Raw genomic sequence first — 27,441 nt, 5'->3', positions numbered from 1 at the left:
TGCCTGAAAACCTGCTGTGTTCTCTCCTCCTGCGATAGGGCTGTGACAAGTTTGGTGCTGCCTGGGAGAGTGTATCCAGACCTCCAAACTTGTCCCATCTGGAGTGCGAGATCCTTGCTGTGGGGACATCGCTGAGAGAGGTCAAAAATAACAAGGCAAAGTAAACACTGTCTCCACCTCCGCTCAATACTGGTGCTTCATACTTTACACACTGCAAGAGGAAGCCTTCAAAGTGCAAACATTCTGTAACCTACAGATAAATTCCAGGCAAGGCCCTCCTTGCTGTGGCCCTGGCCACATCTTTCCTCCTCACCTGTCTGTATGTTTCTACCTTGCAAGACCTCTTTCTGTCCCTTGAGTACTCCCAGCTCCCCTGTGCTCTCATCCCCAGATGACTTCACATGCTGCCAGGACACTTCCCTTCTTCATCTTCTCCTTCTTGGGACATCTTTCAGGGTGTAGCATAAGTGTAACTTCCAGGAATTGCCTACATTAAGTTAGGTCCCATGGTACCCTGACCTTCCCCTGTTTCAGCGCTCATCATAATTTGTTAGAATTCTTTATTGCATTTTCTGACTTCCTTACCAGACAGACTTTACCTCATGAAGGGGAGGCCTGGTAAATACTGATCTTGTTCATTTAGATCTTCAGTGCCAAGCACAATACGTGCAGGAAATACTCACCAATGAATAGCTGCCAATTTAGGGCCATCAAAAACACAAAAACAAACCAAAACAACATAGAACAGGAGGTGAAACCTTGGCCTATAAAATAATAGTATTAGAGATGAGAGTTTACAGGGAAACAGTATAATATGTCTTGTCTATGTTTTGTTTTGCTTTCTTTCTCTTCAGATTAAGTAATAAGCTTGCAGTTATCTCTGGGTCGGGAAGATCCCCTGGAGAAGGGAATGGCAGCCACTCCAGTGTTCTTGCCTGGAGAATGCCATGGGCAGAGGAGCCTGGTGGGCTATAGTCCACAGGGTTGCAAAGAGTCAGACACGACTGAAGCGACTGAACATGCATTAAGTTAAGAGTAAACTGAAATATTTCTCGTACTCAGCGTTGCAAAATGAAAGATCGAGAAGACTGGTGTCTCAAAAATATTACAGAGCTTATTTCCGTGTGGAAGTGGAAGGTACTGTAGGTTTAGCATGTAAAACATGCCCCTGTTGAAAGAACACAGCTTAAAATACCACCAGGAAGCAGAGCTTCTTCTGTCGGTCATTTTGGGTGGTTCTTGTTTGGCCCTGGGAGAACTTCACATTTGTGATCTTTGAGCAAATCTGTCATCCACATTGTTTTCAATTATAAACCATAACCTCAACTTCTGCCTTCCAGAAGGGAAGCAGTCATCATTATTATAATCTGAAATCCTTATTTTTTACAATTGGAATTATTTAAGGTTGGTTTAAAATATGCTGTTGTTGTTTAGTCGTTAAGTCATGTCTGACTCTGTGCAACCCTGTAGACTGTAGCCAGCCAGGCTCATCTGTCCATGGTATCTCCAGGCAAGAATACTGGAGTGGGTTGCCATTTCCTTCTCCAAATTAGGCTGTGCATATGATTAAATGTGAAAGTTTTGGATCTGTTAGAAACATTGTATGAAATAACAGAAAGGGCAGGAGCCTAAGTTCATATCCTCACTTTGCTACTAGTTTTAGGTCTTGGACAAGCTGTTAAAACTCTTGGAGTCCCATTTTTCTCACAGGAAAAAATACAGAGATTGGGTTTGATTGACATCTTAAACTACTCTACGTGGAACCTGCTGCTGCTGCTAAGTCGCTTCAGTTGTGTCCGACTCGGTGCGACTCCACAGACGGCAGCCCACCAGGCTCTTATGTCTGTGGGATTCTCCAGGCAAGAGTACTGGAGTGGGGTGCCTACGAGGCCCTAAATAAAATTGGCTGAAGAAGTGAGCCATGTATCGACCTTGAATGTATGGGTTGCTACCAACTTATGGAGAATTGGTCTTTCTTAGCAACTGAGTTTTCTGGGAATTAATATTCTCTCTGTTTTGGGATGGGTGTGTGTGATTCCATGAACAAAAGGGGTAAATGCACTGGCCCAAGGATTAATGCAAATCTCTCTCATCTCCAGTGCACAAATGCTTTTAACTCAGTCTCACTGTCTTTTGTTTGCCTGCCAGCCTACTCTGCTCTTAAGGACTCACTCATTTGTTTCATCCCCTTTCAGACTGATATTTATGGACTGGCAAAGAAGTGTAACTTGACAGAGCGCCAGGTTGAAAGATGGTTTAGGAGTCGGCAGAGTCAAGATAGGCCTTGCAGGATGAAGAAATTCCAGGAAGCTTGGTAAGGATAGTTAAAGCTTTTGAAATGGTACCATTTTGTATGGAGCAGAACAGTCATCTCAGAAAGAATCCTGAGGTTGCAGCAGAAGAAGGGTTTGAGCCTGCTCTATCACTTACCAATCAAGAGTTTGATACTAGCCACTCATCCACCTCTTGTGCTTCACTTTCCTTCTTTATTAAACAAGGTAAGATATGAACTGTCTCAGTTAAATGAGATATTATGTACTTATCTTGAAGTCCAGAAAACTCATAAAAATGTCTTAACTGGTGTTTATCTTTTCGAGGGTAGCACTTGGCCCTAGCTCACCAGCTATTGCCTGTTTCCAATCACATTATAGTTGTTCTGTCCTATTCTAAGGGCAGAGAAGGTCTGAGAGGGCGCTGTCCTCTTCTCTCAGTGCTGGCTAAGAGGACTTCTTTCTGTCTCCGCACCCTACTCCTGCTTGTGGACTGCACGACCAGTTCCTCTGGGTGTCCCCACTGGTGTAGCGGGGGGCTGGATGGACTGGCACCACACAGAGTGTTTGCGTAGCCAGCTACTGCAGACACATTCCGAGGGCAGTGTGGCAGTATCACGCTTATTTTTGGCTTTATTAAAATGCTGCTGTTTCCTCTTCTTCAGAGTATTATAGTACTTTAGGTTGCTCCCTTGGTGTCAAAAACTGACACCTGTGCCACAAAAAGGGTCTAGGTCATTGCTATTACTTCGTTCTTCTTCTTTACATCCAGACCAATAAATGTTAGTTGGGTTGCCACATTCTACACACCAATAGCATTCCTTCATTTGGCCTATTTCTTTTTTTTTCTTATTGGAGGCTAATTACAATATTATATTGGTTGGTTTTGCCATACATTGACATGAATCCGCCCTGGGTGGACATGTGTTCCCCCTCCTGAATCCCCCTCCCACCTCCCTCCTCCCCTTATCCTCCCTCTGGGTCATCCCCATGCACCAGCCCCATGCATCCTGTATCATGCGTTGAACCTGGACTGGTGATTCGTTTCACATATGATAATATACATGTTTCAATGCCATTCTCCCAAATCATCCCACCCTCGCCCTCTCCCACAGAGTTCCAAAGATTGTCCTATACACCTGTGTTTCTTTTGGTGTCTCATAAACAGGCTTAAGGTTACCATCTTTCTAAATTCCATATATATGTGTTAGTATACTGTATTGGTGTTTTTCTTTCTGGCTTACTTCACTCTGTATAATAGGCTCCAGTTTCATCCACCTCATTAGAACTGATTCAAATGTATTCTTTTTAATGGCTGAGTAATACTCCATTGTGTATATGTACCAAAGCTTTCTTATCTATTCGTCTACAGATGGACATCTAGGTTGCTTCCATGTCCTCACTATTATAAACAGTGCTGCAATGAACATTGGAGTACATGTGTCTCTTTCAATTCTGGTTTCCTCGGTGTGTATGCCCAGGAGTGTGATTGCTGGGTCATATGGCAGTTCTCTTTTGCCTATTTCTTAAGGTCCTCAGGTTGCCTAATGAGTTTCACCAGATATATTTGTTTTGATGGTGAAATAGATAGGGATTTGGTATAAGACTCTCAAAGAAATCAAGCCTGTGAAAGGCTAAACTTTAATGACTTTCTTTAACTACCTATACATTCCTGAGTACAGTCATCCAACTGTGAGACTGGTGATGTATATTTAGAGGCACAGATCAATTCTTCACGGTGTCTTTGAGATAAACTTTTTTTTTTCTCATCATGGGCTTCTTTTGTCTTTCCCACAGTAGCTGAAGGTGTATGACTTGGTTTGTTTTCTAACTGTTTATCTCTGAGTTTTAGCCCTTGTGATATTAGTTAATATTGTGTTGCCACTATGTCACCTTGACCCAGGTGAATCTCTCTTGACAATCACTACAAAACACTATAAAGTGGAACTGGTTTCATGTTACATCTTTCTGTTTTTCTGTTATCATTTATCCTCTCTAGCAAATGACTCTTATCTTAAATAAAGTCCCAAGCAGTGACTAAGTCTCTACCTCAGAGCTGAATCATACTCCAGTGAAGGAGTATGGTAATTTCTTATAAATCATAGTGCCTTACAGTTTATAAATAATCTTAGTTTGATCCTCCCTGCCTCTCACAGTGTGGGGCAGTCAGGGAAAGTGGGGCTGGCCTTGTTTGAGAAATGAGAAACTGCACATTATCTAGTTTCTGTACTTGCTCAAGGTCGCCTGCTATTGGGGGCAATCTGTCAAGCTCTTTAATTGTGTAGGGACTGCACTTTATTCCCTCAGCTATGAGATGTGCTACAGGAAACATGGCAGGACATACCCAGCCCCAGGCATTTTGGAAATCTCAGGAAACTTATTCCCCAACATCAGTTCAGTTCAGTTCGGTTCAGTCACTCAGTTGTGTCTGACTCTTTGCAACCCGGTGAATCACAGGACGCCAGGCCTCCCTGTCCATCACCAACTCCTGGAGTTCACTCAAACTCATGTCCATTGAGTCGGTGATGCCATCCAGCCATCTCATTCTCTGTCGTCCCCTTCTCCTCCTGCGCCCAATCCCTCCCAGCATCAGAGTCTTTTCCAATGAGTCAACTCTTCGCATGAGGTGGCCAAAGCATTGGAGTTTCAGCTTTAGCATCAGTCCTTCCAATGAACACCAGGACTGATCTCCTTTAGAATGGACTGGTTGGATCTCCTTGCACTCAAGGGGCTCTCAAGAGTCTTCTCCAGCACCACAGTTCAAAAGCATCAATTCTTCGGGATCAGCTTTTTTCACAGTCCAAGTCTCACATCCATACATGACCACTGGAAAAACCATAGCATTGACTAGACGGATCTTGGTTGGCAAAGTAATGTCTCTGCTTTTTAATATGCCATCTAGGTTGGTCATAACTTTCCTTCCAAGGAGTAAGCATCTTTTAATCTCATGGCTGCCATCACCATCTGCAGTGATTTTGGAGCCTCCCAAAATAAAATCTGACACCGTTTCCACTGTTTCCCCATCTATTTCCCATGAAGTGGTGGGACCAGATGCCATGATCTTTGTTTTCTGAATGTTGAGCTTTAAGCCAACTTTTTCACTCTCCTCTTGTACTTTCATCAGGAGACTCTTTAGTTCTTCTTCACTTTCTGCCATAAGGGTGGTGTCATCTGCATATCTGAGGTTCTTGATATTTCTCCTGGCAATCTTGATTCCAGCTGTGCTTCTTCCAGCCCAGTGTTCCTCATGATGTACTCTGCATAGAAGTTAAATAAGCAGGGTGACAATATACAGCCTTCACGTACTCCTTTTCCTATTTGGAACCAGTCTGTTGTTCCATGTCCAGTTCTAACTGTTGCTTCCTGACCTGCATATAGGTTTCTCAAGAGGCAGGTCAAGTAGTCTGGTATTCCCATCTCTTTCAGAATTTTCCACAGTTTATTGTGATCCACACAGTCAAAAGGCTTTGGCATAGTCAATAAAGCAGAAATACATGTTTTTCTGGAACTCACTTGCTTTCTCCATGATCCAGTGGGTGTTGGCAATTTGATCTCTGGTTCCTCTGCCTTTTCTAAAACCAGTTTGAACATCTGGAAGTTCATGGTTCACGTATTGCTAAAGCCTGGCTTGGAGAATTTTGAGCCTGACTTTACTAGCATGTGAGATGAGTGCCAATGTGTGTTAGTTTGAGCATTCTTTGGCATTACCTTTCTTTGGGATTGGAATGAAGACTGACCTTTTCTAGTCCTGAGGCCACTGCTGAGTTTTCCAAATTTGCTGGCATATTGAGTGCAGCACTTTCACAGCATCATCTTTCAGGATTTGAAACAGCTCAACTGAAATTCCATCACCTCCACTAGCTTTGTTCGTAGTGATGCTTTCTAAGGCCCACTTGACTTCACATTCCAGGATGTCTGACTCTAGGTGAGTGATCACACCATCATGATTATCTTGGTCATGAAGATCTTTTTTGTATAGTTCTTCTGCGTATTCTTGCCACCTCTTCTTAATATCTTCTGCTTCTGTTAGGTCCATACCATTTCTGTCCTTTATCGAGCCCATCTTTTCTGAAATGTTCCCTTGGTTTCTCATAGAACTCTTACAAATTACTCTCCAACAGGCCAGCACTTCTCCACAATACCAGGATGGTTAAGCTCTGAACACCTTAAGTTCAGTGTATTGTTTCCTTGATTACTTTCTGTAAGGGTGACCCTTAAGCCCTGTTTTACAGTATTCAGGATTTTAATCCATAGTGAATCCTTCATTTTTAAATCAGATTCCATATTAACTGATCACTTTTCTTTTTAAAATAAGTATTTCCATTTAGCAATGAGAAATTTAATTAAAACACCAAGCAATTTCCAAGTGGGCCTTCCCAGTGGCTCAGTGGTAAAGAATCTGCCTGCCAATGCAGGAGACATAAGAGACACAGGTTCAGCCCTTGGGGTGGGAAGATCCCCTGGAGAAGGAATAGCAACCTGCTCTAATATTCTTGCCTAGATAGTTTAATGAATAAAGGAGCCTGGCAGGCTATAGTCCATGAGGTCGCAAGGAGTCCAACATGACTAAGCATGCACACATACAAGTACCTGGTGTGTCTCGTGCTGGTGGGAGGCAGTCTTCTGCTGCTGGGTGGACCATCACTTGCCCAGCTGGCCACTGGGCAGGTCCACCGCCTGCTCCATCCTGCCCCACCACTGTGGAGAAACATGTCTGTCCTGTCTCATGTCGCCTGAGTTCCCGCTGTCCAGCTCCTCCCTGATCGCACTTAGCAGCCTTCATCTTTCAACTTTGCCATCTGTGTCTAACCAGTCAATTTGTTTTTTTCTGAGAGGTTTTTTCCCCCCTCACAATCATGTTTGTCTCAGCCATTCCTGGAAAAAAAGGACATTTTGCTGCCTTAGGTTCATCTGAAGCAAGGAAAATTAGTGAAGCACAATTAGTCAGTTGCTTCACAATTAGTGAAGCATAGCAGCTCCCAAGCTTTTTGGTTTCAGGACCCCTTTGTTCTCTTAAAAACTATTACAGACCCCAAAGAGCATCTGCTTTTGTGAGTTTTACCTATTGAAGTCTACTGTACTAGAAATGGAAATTAAAATATAAGACTCCACAAGCACATGTGTCATCAGCTATCAGAGCAATGATACCATCACAGGACATTTAGCCTCTGGGAAATGCCACTGGACACTTGAGAGGAAATGAGAGTACGAAATAAGACAAATAACATTTCATTATCATTGTGAAAGTGTTTGATGTCAGAGATCCCTGACTGTGAGAACCCCTGGAATAGTGTAATAGACCTGATAGGGCTGGTCCGGGAGGATGTGAAGCTTAGATTTTACTCTTGCATCTGATTGGGACAGATTTTACTTTCTTGGGCTCTGGTATCACTGTGGATGGTGACTGAAGCCCTGAAATTAAAAGATGCTTGCTCCTTGCAAAGAAAGCCATGACAAACCTAGACAGTGTATTAAAAAGCAGCAACATCACTTTGCCAACAAAGATCTGTATAGTCAAAGCTATGGTTTTTCCATCTGTCATGTATGGATGTGAGAATTGGACCATAAAGAAGACTGAACACCAAAGAATTGATGCTTTCGAATTGTGGTGCTGGAGAAGACCCTTGAGAGTCCCTTGGACTGCAAGGAGATCAAACCATTCAGTCCTAAAAGAAATCAACCCTGAATATTCATTGGAAGGACTGATGCTGAAGCTCTAATACTTTGGTCATCTGATGCAGCAAGCTGACTCATTGGAAAAGACCCTGATGCTGGGAAAGATTGAAGACAAAAGGAGAAGTGAGAGACAGAGGATGAGATGGTTGGAGGGTATCACCGACTCAATGGACATGAATTTGGGCAGACTCTGGGAGATAGTGGACAGGGAAGCCTGGCGTGCTACAGTCCATGGAGTCACAGAGTCGGACATGACTTAGTGACTGAACAACAATACTGATTGTTACTATACAGTCTTGGGTGAATTATGTGATCTCTCTCAAGTTTAGCATTATTTAGTCTTCATCTCATCTACCTTTTAGTGTTGTTGTTAGAATCAAGCAACAACCCACAAAAGGAGCTACTTCATAAGCTTGTTGTAAAGAAGAAAATATGGCATCACACAAGTATGCTTAGCATGGTTCCTGAAACAGGACTAAGAGGTCAATACATGTTTGAGACGCAAATGATATGAGATGTGCCACCAAGCTTATGGCTTCCTTTGGGCCTGGCAGACCTCATCATCTCATTTTTGTACTTCTTGTTTGGCCAGAATAATTAAGGATCAAGGAAATGCTCTCTGCATTTAAGCACATGGCTTTGCTGAACCAGCAGTAAATGAAACAAGTGGGAAAGAGTCTCAGCTGGCTCACTTTATGGTTCAACTTTCTGAGTAATTGAACCCTACATTTTCCCCTAATCAAAACAAGCCATGAAGGAAAACCATCATGTTAACTTAGAAGCAGTGACAGTTTTCTGGAAACACTACTGGGTTCAGGGTTCAAAGACCTACATTACTGCCTTGACTGTGTCACTGCTTGGCTGTGTGAACTGAGGAATGGCCTCCAGTTCAGTTCAGTTGCTCATCCGTGTCCAACTCTTTGTGTTCCCGTGGACTGCATCATACCAAGCCTCCCTGTCCCTCACCAGTTCCCAGAGCCTACTCAAACTCATTTCATCGTGTCGGTGATGCCACCCAACCATTTCATCCTCTGTCATCCCCTTCTCCTTCTGCCTTCAATCTTTCCCAGCTTCAGGGTCTTTTCCAATAAACTGGTTCTTCACATCAGGTGGCCAGAGTATTGGAGTTTCAATTTCAACATCGTCCTTCCAATGAATATTCAGGACTGATTTCCTTTAGGATGGACTAGTTAGATCTCCTTGCAGTCCAAGGTACTCTCAAGAGTCTTCTTCAACACCACAGTTCAAAAGCATCAATTCTCGGGCACTCAGCTTTCTTTATAGTCCTACTCTCACATCTATACATGACTACTGGAAAAATCATAGCTTTGACTAGGCCTAGCCTTTATAAAAGATCTGGCTTCTCATCTCCAAAGTGAAGATAGGCCTATATTCCTCTTTCTTATTTAACAGGTATGTTGAGGAAAGCACTACAGGCATTACACAAATGTAAGGAACAAATGTTGTTTTTAATATTATTGTTGTTTCAGCAATCATTAGAAAAAATAGTACTAATTTTAAAAAATCTTATTTTGCAAAGTAGTTCCGTTCAGTTCAGTCACTCAGTCATGTCCGACACTTTGCAACCCCATGAACTGCAGCACACCAGGCCTACCTGTCCATCACCAACTCCCGGAGTCTACCCAAACTCATGTCCATTGAGTCAGTGATGCCATCCAACCATCTTATCCTCTGTCGTCCCCTTCTCCTCCTGCCCTCAATCTTTACCAGCATCAGGGTCTTTTCAAATGAGTCAGCTCTCCGCATCAGGTGGCCAAAGTATAGGAGTTTCAGCTTCAACATCAGTCCTTCCAATGAACACCCAGGACTGATCTCCTTTAGGATGGACTGGTTGGATCTCCTTGCAGTCCAAGGGACTCTCAAGAGTCTTCTCCAACACCACAGTTCAAAAGCATCAATTCTTCGGGATCAGCTTTCTTCACAGTCCAACTCTCACATCCATACATGACCACTGGAGAAACCATAGCCTTGACTAGATGGACTTTTGTTGGCAAAGTAATGTCTCTGCTTTTTAATATGCTATCTAGGTTGGTCATAACTTTCCTTCCAAGGAGTAAGCATCTTTTAATTTCGTGGCTGCAATCAGCATCAGCAGCAATCTTGGAGCCCAGAAAAATACAGTCAGTCACTGCTTCCACTGTTTCCCCATCTATTTCCCATGAAGTGATGGAATTGGATGCCATGATCTTAGTTTTTTGAATGCTGAGTTTTAAACCAGCTTTTTCACTCTCCTCTTTCACTCTCATCAAGAAGCTCTTTAGTTCTTCTTCACTTTCTGCCATAAGGGTGGTATCATCTGCATGTCTGAGGTTATTGATATTTCTCCCAGCAATCTTGATTCCATCTTGTGTTTCATGCAGCCCAGCAAAGTAGTAAACATATTCAAAACATCCCAGGTAGTTCTAATGGTAAAGAATCTGCCCACAATGCGGATGACCTGGGTCACCTGGGTTGGGAAGATTCTCTGGAGGAGGGCATGAGAACGCACTCCAGTATTCCTGCCTGGAGAATCCCATGGATGGAGGAGCCTAGTGGACTAGAGTCCATGGACTTGCAAACAGTTGGACATGACTAAGTGACTAACACATACACACACACAGATAAACACATACTCACAAACATATACAAAAGTAGGAAGACTGGCTTAATAAGCTGTGTGTGATATGTATTCATCACCAACTTTAATAATTATCAACTCAAGGCTATCCTGTGTCCTCTCTGCCCCCATCTACTTCTCTCTGTTACCAGATCTTTTTGTATGTGGATAATATTTTTCTTTCGATTTTATTGTGATATATTTGACATATAGCATGTGTAAATTTAAAGTGTACAGTATAATGACAACTTACGAATGTTGTGAAATGATTACCACAGTCATTTTAGTTAACATCTGTCATCTCATATAGATACATAAAGGAAAAAGAATAAACAGTTTATTTGTGATGAAAACTTTTTGAACTTATTTTCTTAGCAACTCTCAAATATACCATATAGCAGTATAAATATAGTCATCATGTTACACATTACATTCATAGTACCAATTTAATTAATAGCTAGAAGTTTGTACCTTTTGATCACCTTCCTTCAGTTACTATTGAAGATCACATTTGAAGCAAATATCAGACATTGTGTGGTTCATTTGTAAGTATTTTATTATGTATCTCTAAGTGATAAGAACTGTTTTAGATATTGTGTGTGTGAGTGTGTGTGCTCAGTCATGTCCGACTCATGTCCCACCAGGCTCCTCTATCCATGAGATTTCCCAGGCAAGACTACTGGAGCGGATTGCCATTTCTTCCTCCAGTTGATCTTCCCGACCCAGGGGTCAAACCCACATCTGTTGAATCTCCTGCATTGGCAGGCATATTCTTTACCAGTATGCCACCTGGGAACCCCATTTTAGATATTGTCATACCTTTAAAATGTATTTAATAGCAGCAAATATTCAATCAGTATTCAAATTTCCTTGATTGTCTTATACTTTTCTTTGTAGTTTGTTTATTTGAATCAGGATCTAAATAAGACCTGTGCATTATAATTGGTCTTTTAAGTGTCTCTTAATCTATATAAATCCCTCTCCATACATAAGAAAAAAAATTCTTTTAAAACGTGCTTTTTAGAAACATGACTAAAGTCTAGCCACATAGAAACCTTTTCACTGGGAATTAAATTTGGATGAAGTGAGTAATTAGATAACAGTATTATTAAACAGGTCAGTTTTCATTCCAATCCCAAAGAAAGGCAATGCCAAAGAATGTTCCAACTACTGCACAATTGCACTCATCTCACACTCTAGCAAAGTAATGCTCAAAATCCTCTAAGCCAGGCTTCAACAGTATGTGAACCGTGAACTTCCAGATGTTCAAGCTGGATTTAGAAAAGGCAGAGGAACTAGAGATCAAATTGCCAAATCCATTGGATCATCAAAAAGCAAGAGAGTTCCAGAAAAACATCTATTTCTACTTTATTGACTATGCCGAAGCCTTTGACTGTGTGGATCACAACAAACTGTGCAACATTCTTAAAGAGACGGGACTATCAGAACACCTGACCTGCCTCCTGAGAAATCTGTATGCAGGTCAAGAAGCAACAGTTAGACATGGAAAACAAACTGGTTCCAAATTGGGAAAGGAGTATGTCAAGGCTGTATATTGTCACCCTGCTTATTTAACTTATATTCAGAGTACATCATACAAAATGTCGGGCTGGATGAAGCACAAACTGGAATTAAGATTTCCAGGTGAAATATCAATAACTTCAGGTATGCATATGATACCACCCTTATGGCCGAGAGCAAAGAACTAAAGAGTCTCTTAATGAAAGTGAAAGAGGAGAGTCAAAAAGTTTGCTTAAAACTCAACATTCAAAAAAACTGAGATCATAGCATCCAGTCCTATCACTTCATGGCAAATAGATGGGGAAACAATGGAAATAGTGAGAGACTTTATATTCTTGGGCTCCAAAATCACTGCAGATGGTGTCCACAGCCATGAAATTAAAAGACACTTGCTTCTTGCAAGAAAAACTATGACTAACCTAGACAGCATATTAAAAAACAGAGACATTACTTTGCCAACAAAGGTCCATCTAGTCAAAGCTATGGTTTTTCTGGTAGTCATGTATAGATATGAGAGTTGGACTATAAAGAAAGCTGAGTGCTGAAGCATTGATGCTTTTGAACTGTGGTGTTGGAGAAGACTCTTGAGAGTCCCCTTGAACTGCAAGGAGAACCAACCAGTCAATCCTAAAGATCAGTCCTGAATATTCATTGGAAGGACTGATGTTGAAGTTGAAGCTCCAATACTTTGGCCACCTGATGCAAAGAACTGACTCATTTGAGAAGACCCTGATGCTGGGAAAGATTGAAGGCAGGAAAAGAAGGGACGACAGAGGAGAGAGAGTTAGATGGCATCACCAACTCAATGGACATGAGTTTGTGCAAACTCCGGGAGTTGCTGATGGACAGGGAGGCCTGGCGTGTTGTAGTCCACGGGGTCTCAAAGTGTCAGACACGACTGAGTGACTGCACTGAACTGAACTGATTATCAAACATCATTTATCATGTGTCAGGAACTAGGCTAGGCATATTAGTAATAACAGTAGCTAACACTGGTTGCTTAGTTCATACCAGGTACTATATCATAATTTTTCATAAGTTATCTTCAATATTTTTACATTTGGAGGTAAGTTTTGTTATGGATGAAGAAATTAAGGCTCCTTGAGTTAAGTGACATACCTGAACTTTTAGCCATCCAACAAGTGGCAGAATCAGGATATTAACTTAGATTTTTCTGACTCCAGAATGTGCATTCTTTCCAAACTGTTATGTAAAATGTTTTTCTCCTCAGGTGTCAGTCACCTTAACAAGTTTTTTATTTCTTTTGGCAGCTGGCGATTTACATTTTACCTAATTATTACCATTGCTGGAATTGCATTTCTTTATGATGTAAGTTTTCTTTCTGATATATCTTTGATTGTAATTTGTCTTTAATTTTAAAAATTCCTGCTTGTGAATCCCTTGAGATATACTTTCAATAAGGTAACCAGCTTTTAAACCTCTACTCACTCTAATCACTTGTTCATGAAGACTTTCATTACTTGTCCATCAGAAATCAAATCTCTCCTTATCATAATCCCTTTACATTGTCTGATAAAATAATTATTAAACGATTATCTCATTATGTGATGTATAAAATTAATAGTAAATTGCTAACAGAAAAAGAAGATAACTAGCTTTTGGAGATGTCTTTAAAGATTCTTTTAAGATTTCTCTTAAGATATTTTATTGCTATGAATATTTCAAGATTTTTTTATTGCTACAGAAGCAGTAATCTAATTGGTCCAGAAACGATTTCATTAAAAGAGGCACTTGTTTGAAATAAATAATTTCCATTGAGAATCAGGACTATTATCGATCCCAGACTCACTAGAACTCTTGCATGTCACAGAGGTATTGTATAAGAACAAGTTGAAATACCTGCGGAAGGAGGGAGATACTGCTGGGGGAGCAGGAATGTGATGCAAGTATCTTACTGTGCATGTTTCCTCCCTGTCAGCGACATCAGGAAGGGCTTAGGTTTCTGCTGAAATCAGCCTTTGACTCTGAACAGTTTCTCTTGGTTCCTTGCTTTTTCAGAAACCTTGGGTATATGACCTGTGGGAAGTTTGGAATGGCTACCCCAGACAGGTAAGTCCCCCTGATGCAGTCCCTCCCCTCCTCAGCAGCCTGCCCCCTGAGTTAGGTCTGAGTCCCTTCCTGCTCTGTGTCCACTTTCATGCAGTCTTTGGCGCTTTGTCTACTGGAGCTTACTCATTCTTGTTCATTATTTACCCATCACTTGTCTCATTCCTTTACTTTGTTTATGGTTAATGTAATTATGTACTTGAGTTTAAATTTACCATATTACTATTTATTTTCTTTTTGTATCACTGGATACATTTCCTTTTTTGGTACTCTCTTATTACTTTTTTGTATAGGACAGTGAAGTTTTTAAAATTATTACTCTGTTTCTTCCCTTATATTAGCTTTTCAGTTATGCAGGCACTGGTGGTAAAGAACCTGCCTGTCAGTGAAGGAGATAAGAGACATGGGTTCAATCCCTGGGTTAGGACAATTCCCCTGGAGGAGGGCATGGCAACCTACTCCAGTATTCTTGCCTGGACCATTCTTACCATGGACAGAGGACCCTGGCGAACTATTGTCCATAGGGCCTGAAAGAGTCAGACACGACTGAAGTGACTTAGCATGCATGCACACATTCTTTCAGTAGTTTTCCCAGAGATTACCTTTTGCATTCTTCAATTATTAGAGTCTGATACAAATTAATGCTCTTACCTCTTTCCAGTCACTGAAAGGTCATTAGACTACACCTATCTCCTCCTTCAAATATTTAAAAGCCTACAAGTCACTACTATAATTTATTTATAAATGTCAATTTGCCCTTTCCTTGATATTATTTGGCATCTTGCATTTCCACACGTTCATCTGGCATTATTATCCTTATGGCTGAAGAAGCCCCTTTGGTTTGCTTGTCTGGAAATGTCATCATTTTACCCTATTTTTTAAAAGGAGTTTTGCTGGGCATAGAATTCTAGGTTACTAGTTATTTTCTTTGCGCACTTTAAAGACGTCATTCCATTGTCTTCTGGATCCCCTCAGTTTCTTTCATTCAGTTGTCCATTTTATTTTTGCTTCTTTGGATGATGTCTTTTTATTCCTCTGTTTTAAACATTTTGTATTTGTCTTTCAGCAGTATGATTGTGATAGGCATAAATGTTGTCTTCTTTGAATTTATCCTGCTTATTGTCAATAGTAATTCTTGAATGTGTAGCTTGATGTCCTAAATCCATTTTGAAAAATTCTTAGCTGTTGCTTTTGTTTTTTTTTCTCTCTCCTCTCTTTCTGGAATTTCAATTTACAAGTGAGCTAATGTGCTAGACTCTTACACTAGGTCCCAAATCTCTTACATGCTTTTTCGCATACTTTCTATCCTCTGCCTCACTGCTTCAATCTATAGGAACACAGTTCTCCACAGATCTCTTGCATTTATGCATGTCATATGAAGCGAAACACAGGCTGGCTTAGTTCTGTATTGTCTTTTGAAAGATGTTTGTATGGCGAACAAGCTTGGAAGATGGAGGCAGTCTCTCCTCTGGAACAATAGATATACATGTTATTCTCCATTATGAAAGATTTAAGTTCCCTGTTTCAGGGTTCCTCTCTGGTAACAAAACCCACTGCATGTGCAAATGTCAGTTCAGTTCAGTTACTCAGTTGTGTCTGACTCTTTGTGACCCCACAGACTGCAGCATGCCAGGCCTCCGTGTCCATCACCAACTCCCGGAGCTTAGATTCATGTCCATCGAGTCAGTGCTGCCATCCAACCATCTCATCCTCTGTTGTCCCCTTCTCCTCCTGCATTCATATTTCCCAGCACCAGGGACTTTTCTAGTGAGTCAGTTCTTCACATCAGGTAGCCAAAGTATTGGAGCTTCAGCTTCAGCATCAGTCCTTCCAATGAATATTCAGGACTGATTTCCTTTTGGATAGACTGGTTGGATCTCCTTGCAGTCCAAGGGACTCTCAAGAATCTTTTCCAGCACCACAGCTCAATAGCATCAAGTTTTCGGTGCTCAGCTTTCTTTATAGTCCAACTCTCACATCCATATATGACCACAGGAAAAACCATAGCCTTGACTAGATGGACCTTTGTTGGCAAAGTAATGTCTCTGCTTTTTAATATGCTAAGTTGATTATGTGGATCACAACAAACTGTGTAAAATTCTGAAAGAGATGGGAATACCAGACCACCTGACCTGCCTCTTGAGAAACCTGTATGCAGCTCAGAAAGCAACAATTAGAACTGGACATGGAACAACAGACTGGTTCCAAATAGGAAAAGGAGTACGTCAAGGCTGTATATTGTCACCCTGCTTATTTAACTTATATGCAGAGTACATCATGAGGAATGATGGGCTGAAAGAAGCACAGCCGGAATCAAGATTGCTGGGAGAAATATCAATAACTTCAGATAGGCATATGACACCACCCTTATGGCAGAAAGTGAAGAGGAACTCAAAAGCCTCTTGATGAAAGTGAAAGAGGAGAGTGAAAAGGTTGGCTTGAAGCTCAACATTCAGAAAACTAAGATCATGGCATCTCGTCCCATCATTTCATGGGAGATAGATGGAAAAACAGTGGAAACAGTGTCAGACTTTATTTTTTGGGGCTCCAAGGTTGCTGCAGATGCTGATTGCAGCCATGAAATTAAAAGACGTTTACTCCTTGGAAGGAAAGTTATGACCAACCTAGACAGCATATTAAAAAGCAGAGACATAACTTTGCCAACAAAGGTCCATCTAGTCAAGGCTATGGTTTTACCAGTGGTCATGTATGGATGTGAGACTTGGACTGTGAAGAAAGCTGATCCCGAAGACTTGATGCTTTTGAACTGTGGTGTTGGAGAAGACTCTTGAGAGTTCCTTGGACTGCAAGGAGATCCAACCAGTCCATCCTAAAGGAGACCAGTCCTGGGTGACTGAACTGAACTGAACTGAAGTTGATCGTAGCTTTTCTTCCAAGGAGCAAGCGTCTTTTAATTTCATGGCTGCAGTCACCGTCTCCAGTGATTTTGGAGCCCCCGAGGTAGTCTGTCACTGTTTCCATTGTTTCCCAATTTATTTGCCGTGAAATGATTGGACCGTATGCCATAATCTTAGTTTGCTGAATGTTTAAAGGCAACCCCTCTGGGTGTTCACAGTCTCTCAAGACCCATCTCAATAGAAAACATCCCCAGATAGTTTAAAAAACTGCATAAAAAAGTATGACTCTTTGAACCCGTCACCCTAAAACCTTTCCCTGCTGCCCTTGACAGAACTAAACTGTTACACGTGTTCCTTCAGTTCAGTTGCTCAGTCGTGTCCAACTCTTTGCGACCCCATGAATCACAGCACGCCAGGCCTCCCTGTCCATCACCAACTCCCGGAGTTCACTCAAACTCATGTCCATTGAGTCGGTGATGCCATCCAGCCATCTCATTCTCTGTCGTCCCCGTCTCCTCCTGCCCCCAATCGCTCCCAGCATCAGAGTCTTTTCCAGTGAGTCAACCCTTCTCATGAGGTGGCCAAAGTATTGGAGTTTCAGCTTCAAAATCAGTCCTTCCAATGAACACCTAGGACTGATCTCCTTTAGAATGGACTGGTTGAATCTCCTTGCAGTCCAAGGGACTCTCAAGAGTTTTCTCTAACACCACTGTTCAAAAGCATCAGTTCTTCGACGATCAGCTTTCTTCACAGTCCAACTCTCACATCCATACATGACCACTGGAAAAACCATAGCCTTGACTAGACAGACCTTTGTTGGCAAAGCAGTGTCTCTGCTTTCTAATACACTGTCTGTGTCGGTTATAACTTTCCTTCCAAGGAGTAAGCATCTTTTGATTTCATGGCTGCAATCAGCATCTGCAGTGATTTTGGAGCTCCAAAAAATAAAGTCTGACACTGTTTCCACTATTTCTTCATCTATTTGCCATGAAGTGATGGGACCAGATGCCATGATCTTAGTTTTCTGAATGTTGAGCTTCAAGCCAACTTTTTCACTCTCCTCTTTCACTTTCATCAAGAGACTTTTGAGTTCCTCTTCACTTTCTGCCATAAGGGTGGTGTCATCTGCATATCTGAGGTTATTGATATTTCTCCTGGCAATCTTGATTCCAGCTGTACTTCATCCAGCCCAACATTTCACATGATATTCTCTGCATAGAAGTAAAATAAGCAGGGTGACAATATACAGCCTTGACGATATACTCCTTTCCCAATTTGGAACCAGTCTTATTCCATGTCCAGTTCTAACTATTGCTTCTTGACCTGCATACAGGTTTCTCAAGAAGCAGATCAGGTGGTCTGATATTCCCATCTCTTCAAGAATTTTCCAGTTTTTTGTGATCCACACATTCACAGGCTTTGGCATAGTCAACAAAGCAGAAGTGGATGTTTTTCTGGAACTCTCTTGCTTTTTTGATGATCCAGTGGATCTTGGCAATTTGATCTCTGGTTCCTCTGCCTTTCTAAATGCAGCTTGAATATCTGGAAGTTCTTGGTTCATGTACGGTTGAAGCCTGGCTTAGAGAATTTTGAATATTACTTTTCTAGTGTGAGAGAGAGTACAATTTTACAGTAGTTGGATCATTCTTTGGCATTGGAATAAAAACTGACCTTTTCCAGTCCTGTGGCAACTGCAGAGTTTTCCAAATTTGCTGGCATATTGAGTGCAGCACTTTCACAGTATCATCTTTTAGGATTTGAAATAGTTCAACTGGAATTCCATCATTTCCAGTAGCTTTGTTCGTAGTGATGTTTCCTAAGGCCCACTTGACTTTGCATTCCAGGATGTCTGGCTCTAGGTGAGTGATCACATCATCATGGTTATCTGGGTCTTGAAGCCTTTTTTGTATAATTCTGTGTATTCTTACCACCTCTTCTTAATATCTTCTCCTTCTGTTAGGTCCATACCATTTCTGTCCTTTATTGTGCCCAACTTTGCATAAACTGACCCTTTTGTTTAGCCATGGGCATTGGATGGGAGAACTGGCCCAAATATTGTTATTCTGGCAAATATAGTACTGTGAACAATAAACTATCCTTTATCTCTAACCCAGGAGTCTCATATATCCTACCAGCATTTATGAAACTGTGGCAAGATAACTTGCAAATAGGGTGAAATATCAGACACTTCACAGCTCTGGATATTTTCCACTTCATAGCCTCCAGATCACTAGTACATTTTTCAGCAGTGTCTAATCTGCTCTGAAACACATCCTTTGAGTTCTCAATTTTGGTTATGATATTTTTCAGTTCTCAAATTTTCACTTAATTCTTTTTCATGGATTCCAGTTCTCTATTAAAAATTCTCACTGATTTCTAAAAATAACCTTAAAAGCCTAGTTAATTTTAAAAGTCATTTTAAAGTTATAGCCTGATAAATCCAATATCTTGATTACCTGTTTTCTTTCTTATCCATGTCTCCTTTTGCTTGATAACTTTTGGTTGAATGATAGACACTGCATATGAAAAATTATACTTAGGAATGATATTATCTACCTCCTGAGTGGACTTATTTTCACTTCTTTTAAGCAATTAGAGTTTAGACAGATCATCTTAAGTTTTATATGTTTTGAAGTGATTTTATGTGAATTCCAGTCTTTGTAAGGGCAGATATATTTATAGCTCATCTGTATTTCTAGGGCATTCTCTTACAGTGGTTTTAAATAAAAGGTTATAGTATTTACCAGGACTCCTTTTCCTTGGCTGGCCCTGAACATCAGTTTGCTTCCTCACATTATGAGATTGGCAAAAGTCCTGCTTAACTTCTGCTTAGAATTCTGAGCTGCTGTTTTCTAGAAATTCTCTTTCATTTGTTTCAATTGCACATTTTCTATGTTTGAAATAACATTGTGTTTGAATATCTAGATATTTTCTCTTCACTATATTTTTAAGATAAAGGAATGTTTATACCTCAGAGAATATAGAATGTATGGAGTCTCTGGGCCCTATAGTGATTGTAAATCAGCAAACACAGACTTTATGCTATACATAGGTGTGATTTTCTTTGAAATTATCCTGTGTAGGGTCTGTAGTACTTCTTGAATTAAGGATGCACTAGAAATAAAAGATTCCATTTAATGCATTTTTCTTATCTTTGAAATCTTGGCTCCATGGGATGCTTCAGGATGCTTTGGTTGTTCCTTGGTACCTTCAAACAGATATTTTCTGTACTTTTCCATATTTTTAAAGTAGTTCTCACTGGGAGGGTTAGTCTCATACAGACTTGTCATAGAATAAAGCAGAAGTTCTCTTTCTTTTATGGCCTTATCAAGGATAATGAATTGATCAGAAAACTATTCCATTTAATGTATTAGCCTTACTCTTCACTTCTCAGTTGTATCAGTTTATGCTGGTGCATAGTAAACCATCACCAAAACTTAGTACTTTAAAACAGCAACGATTTATTTGCTTATGATATGGATTAGCAGTTTGGGCTAGGCACAGCCAAGCAGTTCTTTTCCATGTGGTGTTAACTGAGTTCATTTATATACTTTCAGTTAGCTGCCAGGCTGGTTAAGGGATAGCACATGTGCCCTAATTTGTATTTTTGTCAGTGGACATCTTGGTTCTCTGCTTTGTGGCCTCCAATAGGGTAGCTCAGGTTTCTTATTGTTGTTCAGTTGCCCAGTCGTGTCCAATGTTTTGAGACCCCTTGGACTGCAGCACACCAGGTCTCCCTGTCCCTCACCATCTCCCAAAGTTTGCCCAAGTTCGTGTCCATTGCATTGGTGATGCCATCCAGCCGTCTCATCCTCTGACACCCTCTTCTTCTGCCCTCAGTCTTTCCCAGCAACAGGGTCTTTTCCAATGAGTTGGCTGTTTGTATCAGATGACCAAAATACTGGATGCTTCAGCATCAGTCCTTCCAATGAATATTCAGGGTTGATGTCCCTTAAGATTGACTGGTTTGGTCTCCTTGCTGTCCAACGGATTTTCAGGAGTCTTCTCTAGCACTAGAGTTCAAAGGCATCAGTTCTTTGGCACTCTGTCTTCTCTATGATCAAGTTCTCACAATCACATATGACCACTGGGAAGACCATAGCATTGACCATGTGGACTTTTGACAAAAGAATAATGTCTCTGCTTTTCAACACACTGTCTAGATTTCTTGTAACTTTCCTGCCAAGAAGCAGTTGTCTTCTGTTTTCATGGCTGTAGTCACCATTCTCAGTGATTTTAGAGCCCAAGAAGAGGAAATCTGTCACTGTTTCCACCATTTCCCCTTCTATTTGCCATGAAGTAATGGGGCCAGATGCCATGATCTTTGTTTTTTAATATTTAGTTTTAAGTCTGTTCTTTCACTCTCCTCCTTCACCCTCATTAGAGTGGTATCATCCACATGTCTGAGATTGTTGATGTTTTTCCCACCTACCTAATTCCAGCTTGTAACTCATCCAGCCAGGCATTTCTCATGATGGGCTCAACATATAGGTTAAGCAAATGGGGTGACAACAGACATCCCTGTTGTACTCCTTTCTAAATCTTGAACCAATAAGTTGTTCCACACAGGGTTCTAACTGTTTCTTCATGACCTGCATACAGATTTCTCAGGAGACAGGTAAGATGGTCTGGCATTCCCATCTCTTTAAGAGCTTCTGCAGTTTGTTATGATCCACACAGTTGAAGGCCTCGGGTTTCTTACTTGGTGCTTATGAGGTCTCTGATTGCATCATATTTGCTATGTCCCCTTGACCAATGCCCAGAATTCAAATTCCTGGTCATGTTGGAGGTGACTATACCAGGACATGAATATGAGGTGAGATTCATTGAGGGCATTAATGTTACATCCCATCACACATAGTAATATAATGTCTCAGCTTATCTAAAAGAAGCACACCACTCCTTACTTTAAAGAAAACTCTAGCTGTAGGAATTTCATTCTGTTTTTTAGGAGACCTTTTTAGACTACCTAAATAACTGTATATATTTTACTACTGTCCCATCTGAGAATGGGCCAGTTTGGGTCCCCAGCCTATCACCAGAAAAGAGGTTAGGACATCAGATTTGAGTAGTACTCAATAAACATAAAACAAGGTATTTTGTTGAGCCAGCAAAACAACTTTTCAATCTAATTTAACTCTCAATCAACTAAAATAATGCAGTTACACCTGTTGTAGTCTTATTACATTTTAAACAAAACATTTAACTTGATTTTGGAATTCTTGTCTCCCTTTTTAGAAAGAAAATGCCTCAAAATATTGTTTCTAATTCCTTTTCAGAAGTTGAAATGTAAGACATTATTATTTGAGAGGAATTTGTGGTATATAAGCTTCCCTAGTGGCTCAGCTGGTATCAGAATCCTGCTTAGACTCCCCCTGCAATGTGGGAGAATTAGGTTTGATCCTGGGTTGGGAAGATCCCCTGGATAAGGGAAAGGCTACCCACTCCAGCATTCTGGCCTGGAGAATTCCATGGACTGTATAGCCCAATAGGTATAAACAGTATTTTTAATCCTTAAAATGAGTTGTTTATATGGTGATGTTAAAGTAGTGGATACTTTTGTTTTCCTCAGCCCTTGCTGCCATCCCAGTACTGGTACTACATTTTGGAGATGAGCTTTTATTGGTCTCTCTTATTTAGCCTTGGCTCTGATATCAAGAGGAAGGTAAGCGTCTTATTTACAAAGCTGCTTTATCCAGTTTTTTTCAGAAATGTTCATCCCCCTTCCCCAAATCCTAATCTTTATATTTTTTTGTGTTCTTAGTTCTAGTTGATAGGTTTTTGTTTTTTTACTTTTATAGCACATAGAATAGTGCAAATATGCTCATTCTTTGGTGACTTGATCAGTATTTGTAGTGAAATATTATAAAAACTTTAACTTTGAAGTTCCACTCTTGTTTGATGAGAAAAGGACTCTACTTTATGCTGTCTGTTTCTTTCTCTTGGTTTGGGAATGTAGTGTTCTTCAGTGCAAAGAAGAAAAGTGCTAGTAGGTTTAATTCTACAACGGGTCTTTTAGTTGATTACAGACTACTTTTTTCTTTGATGTATTCAGTGTCTTTGAAAACTTTTTTTTTTTTTTGCTTTAATTTGTCCAAGATTCTTGTTAGGAAATACTGCTTCGGGCACTACTAGCTTTGCTCTATTTCCAGGGAAACTGAGTCACAGGCATGCTAAATGCATCCTCTGAGGTCACAAAGTAAGATATTTTTAGGCACTGTTTGGTTGCTGCTGATTCCCGTTTGCTGGCGCAGAAAACCATGTTAGACTCTCGGTGCAGTCACAGGTTTCCTCATGCCCACTAGCAGTACAGGCCAAATGGCAAATACTCTTGGCATGTACTTTGTATGTTATGCTCTGTATAAAAGATCAGTTTGTAGCAAAATTCGTATGATAAATAAAATCAGGTGGAATTCGTATTAAGGAGGTAAAACCAAGCTGGCTTGACTAAATGATGTTTAAGTGATGGTGTACATTATCTACCACTAAGGGGCACAGTCAGCTGCTCAACTGAAGATCTAAAAAGAAACTTACAGAATAAACCATAAGAACATAGTGTAGAAAATCTGATGGAAATGATTTCCTTTTCCAGAAAACTTGATCGCTATAGTTTAATTATTATTAACTTAGTTTAGGCTAAGAATATATCAAATTTTAATTGAGGCATTTTCTCAAGGGATAGAATTGAAAATAATCATTATTTAGAAAGTATTAATAGAGAGACTCAGGTAGGATGACCCCATAATCATCCTTTTCCCATGTTTGAGCCTTTGATTTTTTTCAATAGTTGCTTTCTCTTTATTATTTACAGGTTCATAGCACTTTTCAAAAAATTAAATGTAGATATACATCATATATTTAAAAATACATACTTTCAGAGACAAAAAACTGTTAAGGATTGGGTCAAGCACAGGCTCTGAAGTCACACTGCCTAAGTGTAGATCCCGTCTTCATTACCATTTCAAGCTAGTTGATTATATTCACTAAACTTAATGTCCTCATATGTAGAGTTAAAAATAGTTTCTATCTCCTCCAGTTGTTGTGAGGATTAAACAAGTTAATCCATATAAACCACTTTCTGGTATATAGAAAGTACTCAATAAATTAGGCTGTTATTGTTATTATTTTTACTTTGGCTACAAGGAAACTGAAATTTTAAGTTTTTTAAAAAAACATTAAAATGGTTGTTTTTAAATGCAAAGTCAAGTGGACCTTAGGAAGCATTACTACGAACAAAGCTAGTGGAGGTGATGAAATTCCGGTTGAACTATTTCAAATCCTAAAAGATGATGCTGTGAAAGTGCTGCACTCAATATGCCAGCAAATTTGGAAAATTCAGCAGTTGCCACAGGACTGGAAAAGGTCAGTTTTCATTCCAATCCCAAAGAAAGGCAATGCCAAAGAATGTACCAACTACCTCACAGTTGCACTCATTTTATATACTAGTAAAGTAATGTTCAAAATTCTCCAAGCCAGACTTCAGCCATATGTGAACCAGGAACTTCCAAATGTTCAAGCTGGTTTTAGAAAAGGCAGAGGAACCAGAGATCAAATTGCCAACATCCATTAGATCATCAAAAAAGCAAGAGAGTTCCAGAAAAACATCTATTTCTGCTTTATTGACTATGCCAAAGCCTTTGACTATGTGGATCACAACAAACTGTGGAAAATTCTTGAAGAGATAGGAATACTAGACCGCCTTACCTGCTTCCTGAGAAATCTGTGTGCAGGTCAAGCAACAGTTAGAACCAGACATGGAACAACAGATTGGTTCCTAATCAGGAAAGGAGTGCGTCAAGGCTGTATATTGTTACCCTGCTTATTTAACTTCTGTGCAGAGTACATCATGTGAAATGTCAGGCTGGATGAAGCACAAGCTGGAATCAAGATTGCCGGGAGAAATATCAATAACCTCAGACATACAGATGATACAACTCTAAAGGCAGAAGGTGAAGAGGAACTAAAGAGCCTCTTGATGAAAGTGAAAAAGGAGACTGAAAACTGGCATAAAACTGAACTTTCAAAAAAACTAAGATCATGACATCTGGTTGCATCACTTCATTGCAAATAGATGGGGAAACAATGGAAACAGTGAGAGACTTTATTTTCTTGGGCTTCAAAATCACTGCAGATGGTTACCACAGCCATGAAATTAAAAGATACTTGCTCCTTGCAAGAAAAGCTATGATCAGCCTAGGCAGCATATTAAAAAGCAGAGACATTACTTTGCTGACAAAGGTCCGTATAGTCAAAGCTATGGTTTTTCCAGTAGGCATGTATGGATGTGAGCTTTCTTTCTATAAAGAAAGCTGAGCACCAAAGAATCAATGCTTTTGAACTGTGGTGTTGAAGACTCTTGAGAGTCTCTTGGACTGTAGGGAGATCAAACCAGTCAATCCTAAAGGAAATCAGTTCTGAATATTCATTGGAAAGACTGATGCTGAAGCTAAAACTCCGATACTTTGGCCACCTGATGCGAAGAAATGACTTATTAGAAAAGACCCTGATGCTGGGAAAGATTGAAGGCGAGAGGAGAAGGGGACGACAGAGGATGAGATGGTTGGATGGTATCACCAACTTGATGGAAATGAGTTTTTACAAGCTCCAGGAGTTGGTGATGAATAGGGAAACCTGGCATGTTGCAGTTCGTGGGGTCACAAAGAGTCAGACATGAATTGAACTGAAAAAACATTTTAATGAAGATATGCACATACCATGCAACTCTTCTATCTAAATACATAATACAATGGTTTTTAGTATATTCACAGGATTCTGCAGTCATCACTACAGTCAATTCTATTTCCATCAGCTCAGACAGAAATTCTGTACCCTTTAGCGGTCGCTCCCCATTTCTTCTAACCTCTACAGACCCAGGCAGCTGCTAACCTACTTTTTGTGTCTATGCATTTGCCTCTTTTGGATATTTTATATAAATGTAGTAATACAATATATATTTTTTGTTTTCAGTTCAGTTCAGTTCAGTCACTCAGTAGTGTCCGACTCTCTGCAACCCCATGAATCACAGCACACCAGGTCTCCGTTGATGCAAAAGTAATTGTGGTTTTGCACTGTTGAACTTTCCCATTTGATACTTGAATACATTCTTAAATAAATTGTGATAATATTATACATCATTTTAATGCACATTTCTCACTCTTTTTTTTTGTTGTTGATGACTTATTACTTGCTGTTTATTTTATATTTTAGACTAGGGAAATGATGTTAGGCAAAAAGCAAATTTGAGCATTTTTCTTATTCAAGTTCAAAATGGGTCGTAAAGCAGCAGAGACAGCTCGCAACGTCAGTGATACATTTGGCCCAGGAAACTGCTAATGAACTTTCAGTGCAGCGGTGGTTAAAGAAGTTTTGCAAAGGAGACGAGAGCCTTGAACTTGAGGAGTGCAGTGGCCGGCCATCGGAAGCTGACAAAGACCAACTGAAAGCAGTCATCGAAGCTGATCCTCTTACAACCACTTGAGAAGTTGCCAAAAAACTCAGTGTCGACCATTCTGTGGTCTTCTGGCATTTGAGACAAATTGGAAAGGTGAAAAAGCTTGATAAGTGGGTGCCTCATGAAGTGACTGAAAATTTTTTTAAAAAAATCATTGTTTTCAAGTGTCATCTTCTCTTATTCTACACAACAACAATGAACCATTTATTGATCAGTTTGTGACAAGTTATAAAAAGTGGATTTTATATGACAACCAGAAATGACCAGCTCAGTGGTTGTATTGAGAAGAAGCCCCAGATCACTTCCCAAAGCCAGACTTGCACCAAAAGAAGTCATGGTCACTGTTTGGTGGTCTGCTGCCTGTCTGATCTACAGCTTTCTGAATCAGAACAAAACTGTTACATCTGAGAAGTATGGTTAGCAACCTAATGAGATGCATCGAAAACTGCAATGCCTGCATCTGACATTGGTCAACAGAAAGGGGCCAATACTTCTCCATGACAAGGCCAAACTGAATGTTGCACGATCAATGCTTCAAAAGATTAACAAATTCGGTTATGAAGTTTTGCCTCATCCACAGTATTCTCCTGACCTCTCGCCAACTGACTACTTTTTCAAGCATCTCAATGATTTTTTTTCAGGCAAAATGCTTCCACAACCAGCAGGAGGCAGAAAATGCTTTCCAAGAGTTTGACAAATTGAAGCACAGATGTTTATGCTACAAGAATAAACAAACTTATTTTTCACTGGCAAAAATATGTTGATTGTAATGGTTCTTCTTTTGATTAATAAAGATGTGTTTGAGCCTAGTTATAATGATTTAAAATTCACAAAAACCTCAATTACATTTGCACCAACCTAATATCTGGCTTCTTTCACTTAGCATGATGTTTTCAAAGTTCATTCATGTTGTGGCATACATCAGTACTTTATTCCTTTTTATTAATGAGTAATATTACATTATGTGGAAATACTACATTT

At 40.2% G+C, this 27,441-nt stretch overlaps 1 protein-coding gene and 1 long non-coding RNA gene across 3 annotated transcripts in view; one reads left to right on the top strand and one right to left on the bottom strand.

The window, feature by feature from the left end:
* CERS3 (ceramide synthase 3) overlaps window positions 1–27,441 on the top strand; it is a 178,048-nt gene that overhangs the window by 76,109 nt on the left and 74,498 nt on the right. Inside the window, exons 4-7 of the mRNA XM_055417690.2 lie at window positions 2,196–2,314; window positions 13,356–13,413; window positions 14,104–14,154; window positions 22,582–22,674. Of these exons, the coding sequence (XP_055273665.1) occupies window positions 2,196–2,314; window positions 13,356–13,413; window positions 14,104–14,154; window positions 22,582–22,674 (321 nt within the window). The remainder of the gene's footprint in view (window positions 1–2,195; window positions 2,315–13,355; window positions 13,414–14,103; window positions 14,155–22,581; window positions 22,675–27,441) is intronic.
* Window positions 1–27,441, bottom strand: part of LOC129550218 (uncharacterized) — a 101,317-nt gene that overhangs the window by 63,941 nt on the left and 9,935 nt on the right. The window lies entirely within an intron of this gene.

This window comes from Moschus berezovskii, chromosome 21 (assembly GCF_049115385.1).
Source record: "Moschus berezovskii isolate FMDL1 chromosome 21, NW_MosBer_1.0, whole genome shotgun sequence".
In the NCBI taxonomy this organism is placed as follows: Eukaryota; Metazoa; Chordata; class Mammalia; order Artiodactyla; family Moschidae; genus Moschus; species Moschus berezovskii.
This window is presented reverse-complemented; position numbering and strand designations above follow the sequence as displayed.